The 25204-nt window shown below is 40.1% G+C and overlaps 2 protein-coding genes and 1 non-coding gene across 5 annotated transcripts in view; 2 read left to right on the forward strand and 1 right to left on the reverse strand.

Moving 5' to 3' along the window:
- Positions 1-11618, reverse strand: LOC119728507 (ATP-dependent RNA helicase DDX24-like). Its single transcript, XM_038200771.1, has 15 exons — positions 11321-11618; positions 10354-10660; positions 9980-10134; positions 7945-9009; positions 7229-7339; positions 6907-7025; positions 6294-6439; positions 5912-6030; positions 4574-4743; positions 3984-4095; positions 3018-3135; positions 2529-2703; positions 1510-1574; positions 1264-1362; positions 1-711 (listed from the first exon to the last, which is right to left on the reverse strand). The coding sequence occupies exons 1-15, from the start codon at positions 11588-11590 to the stop codon at positions 572-574; spliced, it is 3171 nt and encodes a 1056-aa protein (XP_038056699.1). The 5' UTR covers positions 11591-11618; the 3' UTR covers positions 1-571.
- On the forward strand, positions 3476-3548 carry Trnat-ggu. The gene has a single exon. It is a non-coding gene; the product is annotated as a tRNA-Thr (tRNA).
- A 671-nt stretch (positions 11619-12289) lies between the features above and the next one.
- Positions 12290-25204, forward strand: part of LOC119728508 (peroxidasin homolog) — a 79363-nt gene continuing 66448 nt past the window's right edge. The window contains exon 1 of one of the 3 annotated variants that reach the window (XM_038200775.1): positions 12290-12834. In XM_038200775.1, the coding sequence (XP_038056703.1) occupies positions 12665-12834 (170 nt within the window). In that variant the 5' untranslated portion in view covers positions 12290-12664. The remainder of the gene's footprint in view (positions 12835-25204) is intronic. The other 2 variants (XM_038200773.1, XM_038200774.1) reach the window with 2 other exon arrangements.

Below are 25204 nucleotides of genomic sequence, written 5' to 3' on the forward strand. Positions count from 1 at the left end.
TGTGCTGCCCGAGGGTGATGGCTTCAACCCGCCAGGCGTGAGGTCGAGTGAAAAGTAATCCCGCGCCTCGTTCCGTTCTTGTCAAAATAATCCCAGCGTGAACTGGTTAAAACAAGATTGAATTAATGAAAAAATTAAACATAATATGCTTGAATTTTAAATTTCATGTGGTCCGTTGCCATTATAATTACAAGCATTTCTGACATTTTGACCAATGTTATGAAAGTAAAATTCAAACTTTTAACATCCGAATTATGGGTCAGATTAAAAATATACGTAATTATGATAACAAATATCATATCAACAATTTTCCCATAGTTCAGAAAACTTCTAAAAATTATGAGGTTGACAAATGTTCAAAATTAAGGCCAGTTCATACTCAGCACGAAAACGAAAGGAAACGCAAATTTGTGACGTCAGAGCAAGCAGTCGCGCTGCGAATTCGTCAAAGTTGAACATATTTCAACTCGGGCAAATTCACAGCGAATGTTTCATAACATCAAATTCGCTTCACAATTGCATGAAGCATGAACTGGGTTAAGTTTCTCCAACTTAATATTCATTTATTGAACTACACTGTCTCTACCTCAGCTCTCTTGAATTTGTTCTTAGATTTCTTGACTTTCTTTGCAGGTTCTGTCTGTACTTGGCCGCCATCTTGTTTCCTCTTGCCGACCTTCTGCTTGACGATGCTCAAAGCGTTGCTGGTACCTGCACAAGAACATACGCAATGTTTTCTTAGAAATTATAGCATTGCATCATGTGGCAGTTCATTGAGATTGGAATATTAGTGTATAATCCCATGTATATAACTGTACCATTGAACTTATTACCTTAAAGGCATACCTGATCATTTGCTTTGCGTGCATTTTGTTCGTTTCCAAAAACACCACTCAAAATCCAAAGAAGAACGTTCAAAACCTAACCTGTTGAAGTTTCAGCTCAGTGGATATTACACTTTTCGAGAACACAGTGAAAACCATGCGCAACCTTTTGATCGCGAAACATGTTCATAAATAGCACTCTTTATTCCAAAAATTAGTCGACTGACTGATCGTTGGAAATCACCTACATTTCTTGATTTCTTCTAAATGACAGCATACCAGAGGGAATAATTTCACGGGGTGTTTAGTACCAGTACGATCTTCAATCCAAGTAAGCTTTTTGATGATAATTTGATAGGTTAATTTGGGGATAAAATGCAAATAATGCTATGTGCCTTTAATGTACATTATGATATTCATACCAATGATCAATACTAACCTTGTGTGAGTGGGGTGACCAGCTTGCCAGCCGCCGTTGGATAAAGCCACGATGAGCCACGAGGGAAGACGGTACGTTTCAGAAGTGACTTCAATTCCCCTGCAAGAACATGTCAATTATACCAATTAACACCTGTATTACAATGTATTACATTGTATTACATTGTGTTCATTCACTGAAGAATCGATCAAACCATACAGTGCTTTAAATGCAAATTTCTGTTAAGCTAAGGAGCCTTATCGCTACCTTTCATGTGCTGGACTTTCCTATCATGTTGTCCTTGCTCTCTTGCATCTCCTAGATCATGTAAGCTGAGATAACAGACATTAAGAATTAATTTGTGTATCATTTAAATATTAGTTTCTGAGATTGTTAAACTGCTGAAGCAGTAACGTGCTCCTGTCACAATGCAACGCCACCAGCAGCAGCAATGATAGAAACAGCAGTAGATATTGTCATTTCATGATTAGTGGTTACGGTTCATGACTCATGATCAGAGGGTCAGGGGTTCAATTCCAGCTGCTGACCATATGTTGTGTTCTTGGGCAGGCCACCTCACCCTCGCCTTTCTCCACCCAGGAGTATAAATGGGTACAGGCATTAGCTGGGGAGTAACATGCGATGGACTAGCATCCCATCCAGGGGGAACAGAAATATTCTCAGTCGTTTCATGTCAAGGAAACCGGACATAAACACTGGCCTGATGGGCATTGGCTCGGGACGGACTTTGCTTGAATTGCAATTACTGGTTCGCGCGCGTATTACGCGAAATTAGCACAACTAATTTTATTCTGAATGTGCACAAACAGTAACATCTCTGCGTGAGCGTCAGGCATCGTCAGCAATGCGTTCAAATGTCTCTCCCAGTGGTCTCCCCAACTCTCCCTTCTTACCGTTGAGAGGGTACTTGCACACCGAGTCCACGACCATAATTTTGTCGTAACAGGGTTTGTATTAACTGTCGGGTTGACGTAGTGATTCTTTCCTCGCCTTCCACTGCTGTGACCCGGGTTCGATTCCTGCCTGGGCCAATATGTGGATTGGATTTTCAATCCCTACCTAATTCCGTGGGTTTCCCCCAGAATATTATTCTGGGTTTTCCTCCCATCTCTAAAACTGTCATTTCTTCTCATTGTCTCCTCTCTACAGGTTTCTTCAGCTTGTGAGTTACCTTGTAGAGGGCACTTTTGAGGAATCCTTGGTTTCATTGCCAGAAAATAAATAACAATAATAGTATATCTCTCTACAGTAGTTTGAAAGGATACACTAAATCTTCATCCAGGTCAACGTCCAGTTCCTTCGCTGCTTTGATGAACCATTCATTTGCGTGTTTCTTCTTCTCCACACGGTGATTCGTTTGATCGATAAGACGAGCTAAATCCACCCTCTCCTTAACAGCGTTGTAGTACATGTGGTCTACCGGGAAACTTGGAATGTCATCTGAAATGCAAAGTATTATTAAAATGAGTTAAAGGTAATATGCAACATTTGCAGTTTCACTTTTTGATGTTTGCAAATGTGGAATTTTCAGGCAGTTTAAGCCATCATTTGTACTTGTGAGTAACTCAGTCAGTAGATGAGGCACTTTGTGCACTTTTGGCTAGAATCTTCCCAACAAGATAAGCTGATATGCACTTTTTGAACTAATTTGACTAGTGCAGAATTAGGAAGGTTTTTAGCAAGAGGTTAATGATAAAAGTTGGGCTGGGTTTTGGGATTTTTAAATTGTAAAGTTTGGGGGGAATTCAACTTGCCTCTTTTTAACGTCTTGCAGACTCTCTTGAAGAAGTGAGCTTCAGATGAAGAGACCAACATGACGCTGATGCCTTCCTTGGCTTGTCTGGCGGTACGTCCGCTACGATGAATGTAAGTCTGAACCAAGAACCAAAGAAATCAAACGATGTACATTATTTCAATTTCCATTACTCAACCTCAACAGACAGTGTTGCAGTCAAGCAAGGATGTGACTTTGCATTTCATTCTGTAAACGTTTAGCAAATGTTTTTAAGAACTGTTTAAACGTTTAGCCGTTTCATGCCTGCCCATTATGGCTGCAGACCTGCGTGATTGTCATGAAAACTCAACAATGATTGACAATAAAAATTACGTCATTGAAGACGTAAAAAAGTTAACGTGTACCCCGAAAGTAATCAAGCACTTCGGTGATACTAAGGTTGAACAAGATTGACAAATTGGGGAACCGCCAACATAGGGCTGGGTAGCTCAGTTGGTAGAGCACCGGAACGGTAATCCGGAGGGCGCAGGTTCAAACCCCGCTCCAGTCAATTTCTTTCTTCAACTTTTAAAAAATTGTTTTGTATATTAAACAGGTTTGAAAACCTTGTTAATTATTTGTACTATGCCCAAGTATATTTAATTCAAAGGAAAACCACATGAACGTAGGTCCCTTTTTTATAATTCTGGTTTTGTTTAAAAGTTCTGGGAAATTTGTAAATGGATTTGGAATTGTTTTCTTTAAATGTGTAAACTTCACATCCTTATAGCCAAATCCATTACGAGTCCTCATGTTCTAACAAGTCCTTTGCAAACCATCCGGTCCACAGTCAACTCTGCAGTCATTCAAATGAACCGTGACAAAAGCAGTCCTATGTTATTGTTCATTCTCTGTTACTTGTGACTGGACTTGTGACAGACTTGACCACAAAACTGTTGCCAAGAACGCACTTAAATCTTTGAAGATTGAGATGTAATCTTGTTACCTCCGAAGTCCTGGGCACTTGGTAATGGATGACGTGCTCCACATCAGGGATATCCAATCCTCTCGCTGCTACGTCCGTGGCTAGGAGCAGAGCCTTGGGGTTGGAGGCAAACCTTTAAGAAATGGCACAAACTTTTAATAGTTATGCAAATTTGTAAAGAGCACATATCCACCAATATTGGTGCTCAAGGCGCTACATCATTATTACCCCTGCTCATTGGGCCAATGAAACATTCCAAAGACAATCTCAGCTCCCTGGGGAGTGTACAGCTCAATACTGACATTTTGGCGCAAAGCAGCTGAAATCAATCACAATAACCATCTCTGCCCTCACAGGTACCCATTTACTCCTGGGTGGGGAGAAGCAATGAGTGACAAAGTGCCTTGCCCAAGGGCACACGCACCACAACCCCAGGCTGGACTGGAACCCACAACCTGCAGAATTACCCGCAGATCTTGAATTCAATGCTCCAGACCACAAGGCAACAGCACTCCACTAAAAATGCACCGACACATAAAAAGATCACATAAACAGGCAAAAGGCATAGAAATTTCAATAATTGGAATTTTAGGAACACATAGCCTGCACACCTGTCCAGATTTTTCAGTCTTTGTTTCTGATGCATAGATGAATGCAGGGGCAGTGGGTTACAGGCTAGCAACGTCAGGATGGAGCACAATCGACGGATGCAGTCGATACTGTTGCAGAAAACCAACGTCCGGCCGGGAAATTGTAGCAGGAAGTAATATAGGTAGATGTCCTGCAAAAAAAGAAGACGATTTTTAGGTAAACTTTATTCATTCTGAATACGTCTGTGATAAGAAACGAAAGTATTGTGGAATACCCCTTGAGCACTTTTACTAGAAAGGATCCTGAATCCGCCAAAACACATTTTGTCATGCAAAAAAATGTTGGTGTCCTGAGTCCATCAGAATCCACCAGTGAGTCCATCAGAATCCACCAGTGTAGTACATTGTACATATACCGCGTACACACCAAACATATATCCAAGGAGATAAACTGTTGAGATCCTGAATCCATCAAAGTCCCCCAACTGCTCAATGTGGAGGTATCCTGAATCCATCAAAATCCTGCAGTACCGCTAGGCTTACTGTCCTGAATCCATCAAAATCCCCCAACTTTTTCAATATGGAGGTATCCTGAATCCGCTGAAATACTCAAAAACAGGGGTGTGGATTTTGATGGATTCAGGTACGTTAGGGTTAAAGATTTCAACAACTTCATTCTACAGGGTGTCTCGCAAAAGCCGAACCCTCAAAACTCCCTTTTTTCACAGCTTTTACAAAAATATATCGCAAATATTGCTACACATTTAGAGAGTATATTTCATTAGCTTTTCAAAATATTTCCAATCAGGTAAATATTTATTGACTCATGGCCGATTCAAAATAAGTACCGATTTTTCAATCTGTCCACGTTCTCAGTTGTCATTTGTTGGGAATGTAATGGATTTGGGGCAAGGGTAATTTTGCTTTCTACAATGTTTTAATATTTCTTTCTTTATTAGTTTTTTTGGTTTTGTTTTATTGAAACAATGGTCATTTATCCTTTTGGAAGTAATGGTAGTCCTGAAAAGAACTGTTAGGTTAACTTCTTAGATGTTTACTGTGCTGCTTTGTCTCTGCCCTCCACTTGGTAGCCTTTTTCACAAATGCAAGTTTCGGACCGTGTTCTTATCACAGCAGTCAAAATATAAGTCGGCATGGACAAAACGAAAAAGCAGTACTAATATTTAATTGGTCATAACTCAATAAATATTTATCCGATTGGAAAGATTCAACAAATTACATTTTAAAGAATATTGCAGCATTACTTCACAAGTCGTTTATGTGTGTTGGAAAATCCATCTATTATGTGGGTCTGGTTTCGGACCTGGTCTGGTTTCGGGTCTGGTTTCGGTATATTACCTTATCAGTAACATCACATATGATCTTGGCTTCCATTAGACTGGCTACCGTGCCCTGCTTCTGCGTCAGATCAACGACCGTTGGGTCATCTCGTATCCCAACTTTCTTCATCAAAGCATCTACCAAAAAAAATTAAGAACATCTCAAAAATGAGACAATCAACTTGCCTGCTTGAATTCAAACGGCAAGATATATTTCTTGAAATTTTCTTCAGTTTATTCAGACTTTGTATTGTCTCCACTCCCATATGACCCGAGCTGGGAATCGAACCCGAGCCACAACGGAGAGAGGTGAGTGCTTAACGCAACACTGCGACACCCATGCCAGGCCATGTAAATTACAATTTCAATATTGCTAAGCGTATAATATCATATCTGCTTACTGATTTTGTCTTTCCTGTCTTTCTTCTCCTGTTTAGGGGTCTTCTTCTTGGCTTTGTTGCCCAAGTTCTTCCGGTCTGATCCCTGGTGCACCAGGGTTAACGTTGCCGAGAAGACAAACGTCTGCCGTTGAAGACTTGCTGGTGAACTATAAATGTTTAAAAAAAAATGTAAAAAACAAAATTGATGCCATTAAAGTTCGTGAACAATTTCTCTTTAGGAAACAAAAGTTTTCACTCCACTGACCCCTCAATCCTGCAAAATCCTCCAGCAATCACTGTAAAAACAGAGCCAGTGACGTCCTCGAGCAGTGCAGAGGATTTCAAGTATAATCTAGGTCTAAATGTATGCACTGCTGAGCATAAACAACACAAGGTCCGGCCTAAGACCTTGACACAGTGCATCCTCCAAAATCAGCCGTGCATTTTTGCCATATAGCCTCAATCCTGCAAAATCCTCCATTTTGCAGAGATAATTTGGGAGGATTTGGAAAGGTTAGGGTTAAACATAGATTAACAATATTTGACTGAATACCCTATCAGTTTTGGCAATAAACAGATCTCGGCTCTTTTCAGTTTGGATTTAAAGCACCAATTTTTTTTTAAAGAAACTCACTGATTCATATGCCTTATTATTTCAGTCAGTTGTTCATAGTGTCCCTTCTCAACCATTCTGTCTGCTTCATCCAGAACAAGGCACCGGACTCCTGACATTGTCGATAGGTGTGGCTCCCCCTGTAGAAAGTTAAATAGTTTCAATAGTTACTATTACACATGAGCAAGGGAGGATGCAAAATTAGATGATCAGGGGTTCCACCCTCGGCTTTGCTCAAGAAATGATGCAAATTCAAGCTTAGGTTTTGAAGCTGAGTTGCATCTCGGGAGAAAACAAAATTGACATGGGAGTTTTTTTACAAAATAAAGAAATGAATGTGTACCTCTCTGAAAAGTTCCCATATTCTTCCGGGGGTGCCCACCACTATCTCAGGCCGTTTCTTCAGAACGCGTTCCTGCTTCTGCGCCGACATTCCACCAACAATCACAGCAATCTGTGGACAAAGGTATTGATACAATTAAGAGACACACATGTAAAGCTTGTTAAAGGTCGAGTAGATCATTTGTCATTTGTGGAGTTTTTCGTTTGAAGCAACAAAAGTGCTCAAAATTTAAAGACGGGTGCTTGACAACTAACCTGATGAAATTTTAGCTCAGTGAATGCTGTATATTCCAAGAACACAATATTCTAGGATCTCAATTTTAATTCAAAGTTGCAGAGTCATGTTTTGAACTGCGCCTGAAATCAGAATCTGGAACATGCTCTCATTTAGCCGATTGCAGCTATGTGATTTCACGCACTGAACCGACAAATATAGCAACCGCGCGCATGTGTGCGTCGTGTCAACGCTTGCGCGCACCCATTCGTGGCTTCTCCCAATTACACACTAACTACTAATGGAAATTTCCAAAAATGCGTCACTAGACTCATCTTTGGAAATGACCTTCTTTTGTTGTTTTCTTCAAAATGATGGCATGCCAGAAGGAATAATTTCACAGGGAGTTTAGTATCATTACTATGTTTAAGACTGGTTGGAGTCTGGATGCCGATTATTAACCGAGCCGAAGGTTATTTTGTGAATTCTTTTATAATCATTACCTTGACATCTGTGTACTTCGCCACGGCAACTAAATGATTCTTGACCTGAACTGCAAGTTCTCTAGTTGGTGTCAGGATCATGGCATACAGCTGTCCGTCGTCATGGGAACCGTCGCCCGCATCTTCCATCTGTTGCACCGCCTCGCCAAGACCAACTTGGGTCAACAACTCGGCATCTGAGATGTCATCGATGGCTCTGACGCAGCCAAAGCCGCGCTTGTCCATCTTGTTGATGAGCTCGACGCCTTCAAACTCCGCACCGTCAAGTTCCAGCATCTTGCGCTCATGGATGCGGAATCGTCGTTTCTTTTGTCCCTTCTTGCCCCTGGGTCTCTTAGGGGGTTTGTCAGCGGGTTCGTCCATTTCCTCAGACGTCTTTTCTGACTTCTCGAGGACTGTCTTTTTCTTTCGATATTTCTCAACATCATCATTATCATCATCATCATCATCATCATCATCTTCAACAGAATCTTCATCATCTTTTGCCTCTGTAAAATCATCAAGCGCGTCCCCCAGTTCTCCATCCTTGGCCTCAATAAAATCATCTTCATCTTCAAGTTCATCTTCATCTTCGAGTTCTTCTTCATCACTGTCATCGTCGTCAATGTCATCAAAATCAATATCCTCCTCCTCCTCATCATCATCGTCTGAATCATCATCATCAAAATCATATTCAATATCTTCATCACTAAAATCGTCTTCAATTTCTTCATTTTCATCAACATCCTCCTCCTCCACTTCACGGCTATCCTTTTCTTCGCTTCCTTTTCTTCCTCCCTGACCCATCTTCACCTCTTCTCTCATTTTACTTTTCAGCCCCTTCTTTTTTAGTCCTGATGGTTTCACATCAGATGTATCACTGCGGGATGACTCCAGACTCATTTGCTCTTTCTTTTGACTTGTTGCAGTCGCTTTAATGGTGCTTATGTTTGAAGTTCCAGGCTCCTTAGGATCAGTGTTTGCCTGTTTGAAGGCTTTGGATCTTGCTTCTCGCTGTAGCGCTGCTTTGTGCTGTAGGATGTTATGTATCACTGGAATGCCAAATGCAAGGGTCTTTCCGCTTCCCTGTGAACGAAAAATTGACAAAAAGTTGATGAAACTCTGTAGACCAATTCCAGCATGTTTCACTGTACACTCACGAGGCCCCTTCAATGGTGAAACCATTGTGCACACTATTGCACAAGCAACTACCCGATGACGGATTATCTAAACAAAAGCTGCCACAATACTTTTGCCAATGAAGGCAAATAATGTGATACTTTTTAAGAATTCAGTAAGATTTAAACAATCTCAAAACCAATGGGCAATTCCAGATGACCATTAGCCCCGCCCACCTTGGTCACCGTGGTCACCTGACCAAATGGTGCGATCTGATTAGTCAATGCGCACTGTTTGATTGACAGGCAGGAAGGATTCATTCCAGAAAAAACTATCAGTCCCACCCACCTTTGGTCACCATGGTCACATTACCAAATGTGATCTGATTGGTCCATGCGCACTGTTTGATTGACAGGCAAGAAGGATCCCTTCAAGGAAACCTATTAGCCCCACCTACCCTTTGGTCACTGTGCCTGTGGTCACCTACCAAATGTTGTGATCTGATTGGTCAATGCGTAAGTTGATTGACAGGCAAGAAGGATCCCTTCAAGGAAACCTATTAGCCCCACCTACCCTTGGTCACTGTGCCTGTGGTCACCTACCAAATGTTGTGATCTGATTGGTCAATGCGTACTGTTTGATTGACAGGCAGGAAGGATTCATTCAAGAAAACCCATATCAGCCCCACCCACATTTGGTCACCGTGGTCACCTGACCATAAGTTGTGATCTGATTGGTCAATGCGCTCTGTTTGATTGACAGGCAAGTATCCATTCAAGAAAACCTAATAGCCTCGCCCACCTTTGGTCACCCTGGTCGCCTGACCATAAGTTGTGATCTGATTGGTCAATGCACACTGTTTGATTGACAGGCAGGAAGGATCCATTACAAGAAAACATAAGTACTGCAAAGGAGCAAAATCAGAACTTTGATGTACCGTTTCAGCAGCACCAACGATGTCTTTTCCATCCTGGATGGCAGAAGGGATGGATGCTTTCTGGATGGGAGTGGGCTCATTGTAGCCAAGATCATGAAGTGCTCTAAGAATCGGTGCAGGAACGTGGAGATTCTTCCAAGCCGGCAAACTCACATCTAGAAAAGATCAGAAAACAAGTCGGATGAATGTCGAGTCATGGATGACATAAAGTAAATGACGTTTTGAAAGACTGCTTAAGACCTTGACACAATGCATCCTCCAAAATCAATGGGCATCTCAAAGGCACACAGCCTAAATCCTGCAAAATCCTCCAAAATTCGCCTGGTTGATTTTGGAGGAGTGAGGAGGGTTGTAACCCACAGAGCCATACTTACTGCTGTCTTTCTTGGGAACAGGGATGCCTTTGGTGAAACTTGTTGCCTTCTCAATCTTCTGGTGTCTCCTCTCCTCCATCTTCACAGCATCTGTCTGTTTCGTCTTGGTCTCCATGGCAACCTTTACATCTTCCTCCTCTGGTTCATCTTTTGCCTCTTGCTGTGTCTTTCCTGCTGCCTTGCCAAGATTTTGTGAGGTACTTTTCTTCTTCTGTTTCATCTTCTGCTTCTTGAGAGGAGATGCCTGGTGTTCTTCAGTGGGGTCTTCTTCTTGTTCCTCTCTCATCTGCTGATTTCTTGTGGCTTTCTGCAAAATTTAGTCAAAATTTATTCAAAAGTTTAATGACACACAATAGTCTGAGTAACTTTACTATACAAACACTGACAAGTCACCTTTTTTAACATTTGGTCATAGTCTGGCTACTAATCGCCAGACCATGACCAAATAAAATTGTTTTAAAAAAGTGATTTGTAGACTAGATACTCGGACTAGTCTATATCGTGCATCCCCTTACATCATGCCCATCCCGAATAAAAAGGCTTAATTTAAATTAATTGATGTAACATCATCTATCACATTAAAATTAAAGTACTATAATCTAAGTACTATTTCAAAAGTGAATTATCCTAAGACTATCTTACCGAGAGTCTTCAAGAATAAACACAAGTACACACTATTTTTATTTATGGAAAGAATGTTGCAACCTGACACCACTTTTTTCTTTATATATCATCTCAATGAAGGTCATTCATTGCAAAAATCATGATAAGAGTAGACATGAATCGGGAACTGAGAAACATTTACAATTTTGTTAGGAAATACTTAGAAATTGTCTTGACTCTCCATAGACATGATAGACTTTGTAGTACATTACTGCTGAAGTGGCGTCGGGTTGCAACATTACTTCCTTATTTGTAAATAGTCCGTCATTTCCTCACAGTATGTAGTTTACTGTACCGTACTCACCCTACGTCGCCTGCGGCTTCTTGAGCGCGACGATGCCGGCTTTGACGTGACGATCTCATGCTCCATGGACAGCTCCTCGATCCCCATAAATTCACGGAGCTCGTCCAACTTGAGAGCACTATAATCCACATTGGCAACCTTCCATTTTCCTTTCAGCTCCAAATCGGATTCCCCGATTTTGTCTGTCTCTGATTTGGGCTTATTTTTCATCTTCTTTCGCCGATGTTTTTGATCTGATCGGGAACTCGTGTTGTCCATGGAAGTCGCCATCTTGCGAAATAATTTCACAACCGTAAACATGAAAGAGCGCCCTCTGTTGCAGGTGGGATTTTAATTCTCCAAAAGGGGCGGGGTTTCTCGAAATGAAAGGGGTGATAACCGGTGAACATAACCAGTGGGTAAAGTATGTAATTGGATTCTAAAACGAATTAATGAACTTGTGTATTTTCGGTTATATTTTACAGACAAATTAGCTAGTGAAATGCTTGACATGGGCTGTGATTACATCTCATCATTATAATTGCTTGTTTATAAACAATGTTTTTGTGAACACTGTGGAATTAAATTGAAATAAATGCACTGAACTGAATGTTCAGTAGTGTGCTTTTGCTTCATATTAAAATGTAAAACTCTTTATACAAAGAATAACCGAATGGTAAAAATGCACAAACTTCCCACATTTAATTTTTTGAAAACTATGATTTTTTTTTACATCAGTGTTTCAATTTTGTTTGTGAAACATCTGTTTTGTGTGAAATTGAGTCAAATATTTCTTAAAATAAAACTTCTTTCTTTCTTTAATTTATGTATTTTTTTTCTTTTTAGATGATAGTCAGACAGTAAAAAGATTTAGCCCCATTAAAACTTTATTGAGTGCATGCAAGTGGAACAATCGGTTTGCCCTTGACATGTGCGTGCGTGCACATTGAACAAAGGGTAAAAAGTTAGCGGGCTAGGGGGTACGTTCAAGGTGCCAATCAGTGAATAAAAGTAACCGGCTCAACGCGTGGCACTCCAAACTTCGACCCTTTACATTGGTGCACGTACGCATAGCGCATGCACGTAGGTCTATCGATTGTCAACAAACCTTGTCTGATTCTTGTACGGAAACTTCTGTTTTTGTCGCCATAGCCAGGGATAACTACCATTCAGGCAAGTAAGCACAGTAACATCCGGACTTTGTCTCTTTCCTGGAGTTGTGTGGCTGCCAGAAACGGGGTGAAACAGAGTTGAGTTGTGCTGCGTGGAGGGCACTTCGTTGCAGACGGGAACTTTTTTCCACGGGAGTTATTTGGACTGAGCGGGTCGGACGCAGTGTCTCGGGCCGTGTCTGACGGGGGAGCTATGGGGATGGACTCGAGGTTTCTAGTACTACTCCTCGGAGTTTTGAGCGTGTGTTTACCAGCTGTCTGCCAGGCTTGTCCTCTAGGCTGCCTGTGTTTCCGGACCACCGTGAGGTGTATGCACCTGGAACTCACGAGGATTCCCCAAGTGGATAATGAAACCAAGATTTTGTAAGTATTTTTTTTTCTGCAGAAGAAACTTTCTTTGTATTGGAATATTAAATTTAATATTAAGGTTGGTGTGAAATTGACAGTTATTAATTAATATGTCCTGGTAATCGTGTAGTTATAAGAGAACCAAAAATATTTTATGTTTTGGGATTGAATACTCCTAAACTGCATGATATCCAAAATCTGTGTTTTAATAAATTTGTGAAAAGTGTAATTTACTTTTTTTTTAAAAGCAGTCAGTGTTTTCTTTGTCGGGTTATTTTTAAGCCGTGGTGGAAAATTATGAAGAATTTTTGGAAGAAATCACCTCTTTCACACAAAGACAACCTACAAATATTACAATTTCATTGACGGAGTCGTTGAACTTGTGTAGTTCTTTGAAATGTTTGTCTAATACTCAAATCTTGTGATGTAAATCTTTTGTGGTTTTGATAAATTTTCAGGGAAATTGAAGTTGGCAGTATCATGAAGTGATGAACAATTTTGAACATTATGCCAACATTAGTTGGAACACTGTATACATTTTGTTGTGACTACGAAGGGTTGTTTGTTTTTGTTATGTTTTGTTTGTTTTGTTTTGCTTTTGGGGCTGGCAACTTTTCAGGATTTTTTTTTTACAAAGTTCTTGGTCAGTGTTTTTAAATGGGCTCATACGACCTTCAATTTTATTAGGCAATAAAACCCATAGAATGTACTCACCACAGCCCTTCGATGACTGACCACAATTGATAGAAAATCAGCCAAAACAATCCACTAAAGTTATGCTACCACCCTCCCATTGAAATATCCTTTTGACCTTTGCCCCTAAACCCACTCATCTTTTGAGTGTCAATTCATTTGGATAACTTTGCAGTTATTTTATGTCTAGTTCCTAATCCCTAATTGATTGATAGCTGTCTGTATTTGGAGACCGGCGCCAGACAGGTCTCGGCTGAAAGGCCCACTATCTTGCCGAAGAAACATGGCACCTCCAGTATTTAAATGCCATGTTATGAGTGGTCAATTTACTATCAATACAATGTACTACGAAACAAGTCTGTGTTTATACATAAGTGACTAGTTTAATCTGCCTGATTTTACAGAGATAAGACCCGTGTATCTTCATGCAAGAATGAAGAGCACTGAACTATAACTTTTTTCATTTTGTGGACCATAAAACGTGGTCAGTGCTGAACGGAATAAAAGTACACCCCTTCCGACCACCCCGATATGCGTGATTCACCCAAAGTATTGTAGTTTTAACAAAGACTTCAAATGTCATAGAGTCACCCCAAAAATGCTGGAAATATTGTCCTAAAACACCCCCTCCCCCTATGTGTCAGGTTTTTTTTATGTAATGCATTCATCTGAATTGACTAGTTAGCCTAGCCTGCAACTGAACTTGCATACAAATTTAAAGGGAAAATACAACATTTGCAAACATCAAAAAATAAAACTACCAAATCATTTTGAAATACCTTGCTGGACTGTTAGTGAATGACAGTGTAAAGCATCCTGTAAAATCATGGCACCTGGTATACTGTCATTTTCAAGAAAAGTGGTATTTTTGTATCAATTTCCAACGCTGATCGGCCGATCAGCGTTGGAAACAACTGGCTTTTTTTTTCAAATACTGGCCCCAATTGACCATCGCACTTGTTTGCAATCGATTACAAACCTATGAACGGGTACGAGCCAGCTAGACTGGTTCCCTGACCTTACAATTCCCCAATGTATGTAAACTGCTGTGTTTCTTCTTATATGGAGTCAGGGAACCAGACTACAGGAAAATGATCGTTTTTTGTTGGTTTTTATAGCATTTTCGAACCCAAAACCTCAACAAAGTCAGTGTAACTATATTTGCTATATATTTCCAACCCCCCAATTCCATCCATTTCTGAAAATTACAGCAAAAGCAAATGATGTATATTCCCTTTAATACAGTGTACTTCAGTGTAGCGCCATACATTAGTCAGTTGTACTTTTTATATAATATGTACATGCATGCAAAATGTCAAGCATTTCTCTGGTTGACATAACTCTTTGAAATAACAAAGACCATGTTTTACAAATTATTTGTGCATTGTCGAGCAAACCTCACCTACATGTGTATGTGTACGGTAGTGTTGTAGACGTTGCATTGTCCATATATTTCTGTACAAGATAACAATGGATTTGGGGATATTGGAAAAAATAAAGGGTTCACAATTTTAATTTGCAAACAACTGATGGCTAGCCACTACAGGTCATGTGTTCGTACCTATCCTGTCCCAAAACAGGTGGCTACCATACAGGTTTCCTTGTTATCGTCATGTGACTTTTATTATCAATTCTGAGCAGTTTGCGTTAATTTATTATCAACTTTTCAAAATGTTTGTGTACCGGCTATAACTAGACTCTACCAGTCGAGCCAACTGTACCAAATTCCACTCTGAGGGTACTTTCTCAAGCACTTGTCGTATTGATTGAGCTTTAATCCGACTTTAAAAAAAACAAGACCTTAGCAATAAATCCTTTGCTTGACATGTTAGGCATGAGATCTCGAAGACTTTAAAGCCACAAAACTCCCACAGAGAAAGTTAGTTGCACGGCAAACACGCAGCAGGCACACTGGGGCACACCTGGTTCAGAAAGAAGCTTTCCTTTGTGCTTTGACTCGCATAACAGTGCATAAAGGAAACGTTGTTGAATTTCTTTGCCTTCTGTTTATCTGGTAACATGTCTTTGCATAGGAGCAAACAATACATGTTCCCCTATGAACACATGTTGTCGAATGGAATGCCTGTGCCATGTGTAAACTCACACAAGAGCATTTCAAAATGTGCAACGCATGACTCCAGTTTATAAGGTCCACACAATTTTAGAAGGGAAAGGTTTTAATGAAAGTTTGTTAAATGACTCACTCCGCTATACATTGAGTTCTTGAACTTATTGCTTACAATTAGTTGCATTGTCAGCCAACTTATCTTCTCCGTTTGCTGTATCAGATAATAAACCCTCCCCGGAGAAGGTAAATAAATTCAGAAGATAAATTAATTCATAGGTCTAGAGTCAGTTGTAATGTTATGAGATTGCTTTCCATTGTCTGGACTGCCAACTAGTGGTGTGCATTTACGTGTAGTACAGCAACCGGGTACCCAATTGAAAAAAACATGGGTACCCGGATATACGTTAAAGAAACCCAACCCAACATTCAAATCTCGGAAGCTGCTGTTCAGATTGTTTATAAAGGTCCGCACGATAATACTAGTACCACATCTGTGCATGGATACAGCAAGATACAATGTATACAGTGAGTTTTGTAACTTTGTGGTGTAAACTCCAACTTTCGCGAACGTCATAAACATGAAATATGTTTATTTTCCATGTGTGGCATGGTTTTTTATTTTTAATGTTCCCCACAAATGACATTCCAAACCTTTCTTTTTGATTGTCTGAGAATTTACTAAGTAATTTGTAAAGTTGGTTATGGGTTCCCGATTCCATAATCTGTAACCGGTTCCTGACATCAATGGTTGGTACCCGGGTACCCGGTTCCGATGCATTCCCCTACTGCAAAAACTCTGTTTAATATTTAGATTTAAATATTTAGTTTTTTACAATAAAGCTACACCTAATTTCATGGCTCTGCCAACCGTTAGCGAAAAAAATACCTGCTTAGTGTTGCAGAACATTCTGTGCTTACGGTTAGCATATTTCACAGGTTAACAAAGAATTTTAGCTTATGTGCATGTCCTGTAACTAAGGATTCTGTGCTTACAGGGTAAGCACAGATTTTCTGCTAGCAAGGTTTGAATGGTGATCCTAAGCACGGAATTCTGTGGTTAACAGGGCCATGAAAATTGGGCCCTGATCTTTTTATGGGATGCCCTAAAGTCAGTTTCACAACCTGACCCATTCAACGGTGACATCACCGAAATGCTTGCTGTCTGAGGTAATGTCTGGTGCCTGGTTGACCTTTTGACCTCAACAGAATATGTGGATTTCCTGAATGGACTGATGATGATTGGCAGATGTTTTAGGGGTTGGGCTAAGACCATTGTCATAAAATTCCCAGGTCAGTAGGTTTTTCTGGGGTTTTGGAATTTTAAGGTGGGGAAGTATTTCTTTTCTTTTTTCAAATCACACATTTGCAATATATTTTGCACATTGTCTTTTTATTTGTTTTCAGCAAAATTGTAGCTACCCCGGTATGTAGAAATGGTTCTAGCTCCTTTGGACTCAATTTTATATCAGCAAAAAAGTCGAAGAAATGGAAGAATTCAATGCCATCTTGGAAAATCCGTCGTATTGGGGGAAAAAACACTAAAGAAAAAAAACGCTTGCTTCCTTCATTTTCTCAAAAAGCCCAGAGAAGAAACTATTTGTGATGCGATCACGCTACACGAGAGTCGTTTGTCGACCCTGGTCAATTTTTTTTTATTACAGATTTGAAAAGAGCACAATCTCAGCATTACTGCTGTGAAAACCGCACGCTGGTACCATCTTTAGTTCAAAAATTATGGCAGTCGGAACACCAAGAGATGTGATGAAGTGATGTGATGAAGTGGCCCTGTTTTGGCCTGCATCTCCAAATAAAAAATCCTGACAAACGACTCATTTGGCTTGATCGCATCACATTTATTTATTTTACTCGGCCTTAAAAATGTAATTCCATTTTCCATTTTGCGAAAAGGCAGATTACAAAAAAAAAGTCTTTCTTCTCATAGAGGTATTATGGATAAGTTTAGTTGGTGTTCAATCTCTATTAAAACAAAGACAATAGATCATCAAATTGATGACATCAATAAAACCAATTGTCTGCAATCTGCATATAGTGGGAATGTTTACAATACACAGATCATCCCTCTAACATTTGACACAATAGTTTATCAGTGTGCAAAAATGATTGATACTGTATGACCCAAGTCTCTAGCTAGCCACAGTAACCGATGCATTGTATGTTGATGTTCGGGATGGTTTGCGCTAGTACGCCTCGACATGTTTACAATATGGTGATCACAAGTTCACGTCACTGAACCTCAAGATTTACATCCAAAACCCAGACGATAAAAACTCCAGCAACAGTCTTGAACTTTACCTTTTGGCAACTGTGTCCTCCGATCATTTATTCTCACAATTTGTACCAGAAGGAATATTCATTGTCCATATTGATATCACATTTTTTTTTCGAAATGGTTTCAGCAGGTGTAAGAACGTACAAGTTTACAAACCCAAGCTGAAATTCAAGGTTCTTGAATTCAATCATTCAAATCAGTGACAGCTTGCAACCTGTGCTTCTGAGAAGACTGCCGATAGTAACTTTTTAACAAATGTGCATATTAGTTGTGAAATACCAATATTCCCAGAAGAATATTTGCTGGTCCCAGAGAGTCAGGCAAGTGGCCTCTATCACGCTGACTGATTGACTGACTGACTGACAGTCACTTGTGAGTCGGGCAGTGCTGTTGTATAGGATTACCCATAACACCAATGATGTATCTATCCCTAGACCCTGCATGAAATTTGAAAAGACTTCCAGTGAATAGCCACTTTGAATCAATCGAATAAGAATACATCTTCACGTAGGTTGTAAGATGTACCTTTAATTTAAAGGTAGAGTACATGTTTATCATTTGCCACTCTCCAAAATGTAACTGTCGGAATTATTGTTGAAAAGCATACTTGGTTTAAAGATAGTAATGGCACTAAACTCCCTGTGAAATTATTCTTTCTGGCATACTGTCAGTTTGAAGAAAACAATAAAAGAAGGTTATTTTCAAAGATGTGTCAAGTGACACATGTTTGGAAATTTCCGTTAGTGGTTGGTTTGTGATTCGGTGAAGCTGTGAATGGGTGCACGCGCGATTGCTATAATTTGTCGGTTCAGTGCATGACATCGCGTAGCTGCAATCAGCTGAATGAGAACGTGTCCCGGACACTGATTTCGGGCGCCATTCAAAACATGACTCGGCAACTTTTGAATTGAAATCGAGATCATTCACAGCATTCACAGAGCTAAAATTTCATCAGGTTAGTTGTTAAGCTAAAGTCTTTAGATTTTGAGCACTTTTGTCGCATCAGACGGAAAAAAATGCACAAATGACAAATGATCTACCCTACCTTTAAAACTTTGTAATATTTCTAGCATGCATGGACAGTGTAACGGTTATCTCATTTCCCGTGCAATTCACTAGATTCTATTCTGATAAAGCTGTGCCTCTTTTACTTAGGAATCCTTTCTTTGATCCTACTCAAGTCTGTTTATTCCGTGACCTTTGTAAAGTTTTATTTTTAAAGTAATAAGTACGGAGTAATAGATATGAAGTTTCAATCATTCCTGTGTCTTGCTGAGGCTGGATTACCTCCAGGAACTCCTCAGCAATTGAAGGAGTGTCTGCCGTCAAGATCTATACAAACCAGAGGTCATGACATTTTATAACGGATGTTGAAAAACCCTTTACTCGGTTAGCTCATCTCGAAATTCTTATATGACTTTGGATTAAAGAGGGTACTTAGGGATACATTATAGGTGAGACATGAAGCAAAGATTACACATGTACCTTAATAACGGAAAGAGACCTCTGTCCGAACCATTTGAAGCGTCTTGGTGGTGACTTTTGTATGATGAGAAAGTAACAGTTTAAGTCCATCAGACATCATTCAGGGGCCGATTTCACGAAATTTGTCTTATCTTACGACCCATCTTGCCTGCCAAACTTCACGATCAGCAAGAAGTTTTAGCGCCATTGTTTAAAAAAAAAAAAATTGCATACGTATTCGCGCAGATAAGATGATGACTCGAAGACCGGTCTTAAGTTAAGACGAATTCAGCTGCGTTGCTAAGGAAGTTATGATGTGTAGAACACGTCTTAAGTTTGGTGAAATCAATTCTAGAACCAGTCATGAGTTTAAACTGAGTTACCTTTCCTAAGACGCGTCTCAGCGTTTCGTGAAGTCAGCCCCAGAATTGTCTGAACAAGGTGACTTTCTTGGAAGAAGTGGGACAGAGGATTGAGTGCCCATACCAGGAGTAAATGCCATTAGTGTAATGTTGAAGGGTTGATCTTTAGCCTGTTCGTCATTCCTATTGCTTCATGTACCCAGGGGGAGTATTGTCAAGTAGAAGCAGTCAGGAATCCTCCTGTGTGTCCTTGTGAAGACCTTGCGTGCGATTTAAGTCTTCATTCCCAAATGATGTCAGGGCAAAAAATAACATGCACTGTGTGTTCATGTACCGGTAGGTCGTGCTTGAGAACGTGTGGGACCTCCAGAAGTATCTGCTTGTATTGAGTGTTATACCTCATGTGCTGAACGATTTTGAGTAGTTTTCAACAAATTGTATCCTTGAAGTAACTGAAGAAGGAAGATTTTGGTATATTTGTAAGCCCAATCCTCATATGGCTGCCTGAAGACACTAAATAGGGAGATACATAAAGAGATTATCTTTAATCTTAATCTGCACTGGATTATCTCAGGTCACAGTGATGGACATAAGGATTCACTCTTTTTTCCAAGGAGTATCGTAGCCTGGGTTTGCTTTAAAAAGAAAATCCGCCTTAATTCCTGTCTGATCTCCTGCTTCAAATTCCGCTATTGTTAGGGGACACCGACGCTTCTGACACCGGAATCATTTATAGATCTCCGGAACAACTCGATAACAGCAACCGATCTTCAACAGATTTCTGGTCTTCAATTGTTTCCAGTCGACCTGATCCATAAAAACTTCGGTCCTTCCTGTTCATTCTTTGGGAGGCTACCGGTAGTTGTGTTGCTCTCCCAAAGAAGTTGACATGTAGTTGACAGCTAAGTCATGCTGAACAGAAGAAGTACCGATGCACAAAGTGCCCACTTTGAATCCTAATGCAGAATATTGTCAGTGCGATTGATTTGTACGGTGGCTATTGATTTGACCTATAGATGTGCATGTCGCTTGTTCAACTGAGCTGTTCAACTGTTTGTATAGGCCTGTACTTTCCAGAACTTCGTGTTGGCATTTTGGAGTTGGTGTTTGTTTGGTCTGACGGTCGAGCTGGATGTACCTTAAAATAAGTTTGGGGTCAAAAAGTTAGATCAGCTTTGAGATGAAGTGGTGTGCATGGGGAGGGTGTAGAGTGAGATGATTGAAAACCAAGGAATTGGGTCATTTACAGGTGTTCGTCTTTCAGTATCATTGTGTTAGTACATGTAGTTGCTTTTAATGTATGACCTGTAGATTTGAACGAGGAGTCAGGTTGGCGTAGCGGTACTTTCCCCGCCTTCCATGGCTGTGACCCAGGTTCGAATCCCACCTGGCATGCCTGGGGCAACATGTGGATTGGGTTTTCAGTCCCTGCCTGATTCCGTGGGTTTTCCCCAGAATGTTTCTCTGGGGTTTTCCTCCCACCTCTAAAACTGTAATTGCTTGTCATTGTCTCCTCTCTACAGGTTTCTTCAGGTTTTTTAAGGAATCCTTGGTTTCATTACCAGAAATAAACAACAATATATAATAATAACTGTTTGATTCCATGAAGTTCCAGTAAGCAATTTATTTCGCAGTACATGCATTGCAATTTGTCGCCTTTTCCGACACCTCTTTGGTCTTTAGAAATCTGCAAATAAGGTGTTAGTTCCACTCTCTCACCAACAAAGTTTGATTAATACCCGTTGTGTCTAGAGAAAACCTTTAATCGCAGTTCCCTTGAAGCAACATAGTTGTTTTGAACCCGAATAGGTCATAAAATGGACAATTGAAGCTATGGCCATAATAGTCAGAATCTCATGGCCTTTTAGCTGTGCACAACAGCTTACTAGTGCAGCTCAAGGACGTTGAATTGCCACCAATGGAGGCCTAATTCTAGTACTTGATAGCTCTTTCATCAGTCTACAGGAAAAGCCCCAGTCTGTCGACACAACTTCACAAGTAGTTTTTTAATTGAGTAAAGTACAAAGGACCCTCAGCTGTACTCAGTCCATCCGTAGCTCGATCGGTTCACGGACCCTAGTCAGGTTGCTCGATACAGGAACCCTGTGCAGGGAACCGTCCAGTTAAACGAACCAACGCCGGATGTTCTTATTGATCATACCTGGGAGTTCTTTGTCGAGTAGAACAAACGCAGTGTTGGCTACACACCTTTTAGCGGCCACTGTTCAAAAGAAAAAAGTTGTTCATATTTATCGATGTGGAAAGAGGGAGTGTTAGATCAACAGAGAAACAGTTGAAGGTTGAAACCTGGGAATGCTGAAAAGATGCATTGCATGAGTTCGAATATAGGTGTAAGGTTAATACTAATAGTAGAGAGAGTTTTGTGAATGACAGTTATATTGGAACCTTGGACTGGAGGGATTTTTGGTGTACTGAATGCTAAATTTACCAATTGGTAGCAGTTGTAACTCATGATAACTCATCGTGAAACTTTGAAAGGGTAGTAACCGGTAGACGGCGGTTCGTCCTTTTAACAGGTAAAGCCCTCGACAGTTATAAAATACTAACTACAAAACACTCCAGCGTCCCATAGTATCGATTGTCGCACGCGCACTTCCACCAGCTTTGCGTGCAACTTTTGACCAGTTGAACTCTTGAAAACAGTCACTTGATTGATTTTGACTGAAAGGATAACTTGGCACAGAATGTATACGTTTGCATAGGAGGGCCAAAAGTTTCTAAAGATTAAACTCATCATGATCTTGTGTTTCACTGTCAGCTCAGTTGTACCATTGACATAATGTTTTACTTTGCCGTATAAAAAAAAGCTTCTTATTTGATAACAGAAGGTTAAACCCGCCCATCAGTGATTAAAAGCCATTCCTAATTACCCACCAGGAATGATAAATGGAGACATGTGTATATTTGTACTGTGTGATAACTAAATGATAAACATATGGATATATTTTAGGACACAAAAAATGTTGGTGGTTAATTCCAGTTTACTGCAGCACTAAAAAGTAATCTGCAAGATTTGAAGTGTGTCCCTCCATCTTGGTCAAGACAAATCAACTGTCAAATTGCAGTATGACATGTTGGATAAAAATGTGCAAAAAAGTCCTCTTGCTTTAGAAGTGTATTATGTCGCAGTATGAAGAAAGTTTAAGAAAAGGGCAAGGTAACCCTACCAGTAGTAAGGCTGGTCCGAAACCAGTCTAAAGCAGAGCACTCAAAATTCTGTTCAATGATTCAGTGAACGGCTATTCACCGGAAGTCTTTTCATGCATCTGGTTTACAGTGGGCCAGATTTTGCCCATTCATTGGTACTTGGGGTAATCCTCTCTTCACCTCTTCACTAGCCCGCAACAAGTCAGTCTGTCAGTCAGTCTGTCAGTGTGTGTGTGTGGGTGGGGGGGTTCAGTCGGGGAGTCAGTCGGTCAGTCAGTCAATCGATGTAACTAATTTGCTTCAAAGAGCCGTGCAGACTTCATAAGGAAAGACATTTGTGCAGATTTCAATTCTGCACAAAATTAATGTGAGGCGTTCTGGCAAAAATGGGACGGAACTGGGCATAAGCCGTAGTGGAGAAAAATGATAAAAAAAAAAATGGGGTTGATTTTTGTTTAATTTTATTTTATTTTTGATTTTCAGGTTTATTGATATTTGTCATCTTTGATAAGTCTACTTCACATGTTTTAAATTAAAGAAATAGTATAACAATTGTGGAATACAAGTGTAAAAGGAAACCAATTGGCATCTTTCATTTTCACAAATAAAAAACTTGAACTTTTAAAGGCCTTTTTCTCAATATTTTGCTTTTTGACATGTCGATAAATGCAAACTTTAAACAGCCATAACTTGTCAACTGAATGTCCGACTGAATTGCAACAAAGTGTTGTAAGGAGAATTTTATTCTCTAACCTAATACCCTAAACCCTCAATTCGACCTCTGCCCAGTTCTGTCTCATTTTGCTAGAATGCCTCATGAATGAGCTTTGACATAAAGTTCCATTCTTTCCCCTTTATCCTGCTAGAACCAATTAAAATCCCTTCCAGTTTCTAAAAATAAGTAAGCGTACATCCTGAAATAATTTTTACCTCCATGAGTGTCAGAGAGCGAGCAATTTTCGTCTGGCCTATTGCTGTCTCGCCCATGTCTGCCAGGCTGTTCTTGGGACGTGTGAATCTCTCAACTTCATTCAGACTCCCTGTCCTAGTGTTCTTTTGTACAAGCTTAAAGGGAAAATACAACATTTGCAAACATCAAAAAATAAAACTACCAAATCATTTTGAAATACCTTGCTGGACTGTTAGTGAATGACAGTGTAAAGCATCCTGTAAAATCATGGCACCTGGTATACTGTCATTTTCAAGAAAAGTGGTATATTTGTATCAATTTCCAACGCTGATCGGCCGATCAGCGTTGGAAAAAACTGGCTTTTTTTCAAATACTGGCCCCAATTGACCATCGCACTTGTTTGCAATCGATTACACACCTATGAACGGGTACAAGCCAGCTAGACTGGTTCCCTGACCTTACAATTCCCCAATATATGTAAACTGCTCTGTTTCTTCTTAAATGGAGTCAGGGAACCAGACTACAGGAAAATGATTGTTTTTCTTGGTTTTTATAGCATTTTCGAACCCAAAACCTCAAAAAAGTCAGTGTAACTATATTTGCTATATATTTCCAACCCCCCAATTCCATCCATTTCTGAAAATTACAGCAAAAGCAAATGATGTATATTCCCTTTAAAGGGGCATTACAGCTTGAAATCCCCAAAAATGTTATGTTTTGGATTGTTTACTTATCCTATTTCAAAGGTCTGGTTGAAAGGAAACTAACCTTATGTCATACCGTTCCAGAGAAAAGATGGGGGAAAATGTGTTGTTTACATACATACATGGGACGCAGCGGATATTTTGTGGTGTACGCATACGCATATTTCCAGCCGTTTCCGTTCAATGTATGATACACGTTCGTTGAGTATGTGTCACATAATACACACAGCACCAATACACAAATGTTGTTTTTTGCACGTCCGCAGAATGCGATGCATTGTGCGTCAGGATTCACAACTAGCCCGCAACTACTCGATTCTTGAGAGTCGAAATTTTGACCCCCTCGAAATTCGTTCTCGCATGGTTCTCGCAAGAAAAAAACAAAAACACCCAGTTTTAAAGGATGGTTGTGGGGGACGTTTATATCTTATTATAAAATGAAAAAAAGTAAGACTGCTGCAAAGTGCTTACTGACTGGATGGACCTGAAATATATAAATCTAAAAATTAGTGTGGCCTGACGTTGCGAACTTAGCAAGTTCTTCTTCAGAGGCTAAAACAGAAATGACAGAGGTACATACATTAACATGGGGGTGCACAGCCCTGCATGTTTGTGTGCACCCCCATGTTAATGTATGTACCTCTGTCATTTCTGTTTTAGCCTCTGAAGAAGAACTTGCTAAGTTCGCAACGTCAGGCCACACTAATTTTTAGATTTATTATAAAA

This window comes from Patiria miniata, unplaced genomic scaffold (genome assembly GCF_015706575.1).
Source record: "Patiria miniata isolate m_02_andy unplaced genomic scaffold, ASM1570657v1 HiC_scaffold_20, whole genome shotgun sequence".
In the NCBI taxonomy this organism is placed as follows: Eukaryota; Metazoa; Echinodermata; class Asteroidea; order Valvatida; family Asterinidae; genus Patiria; species Patiria miniata.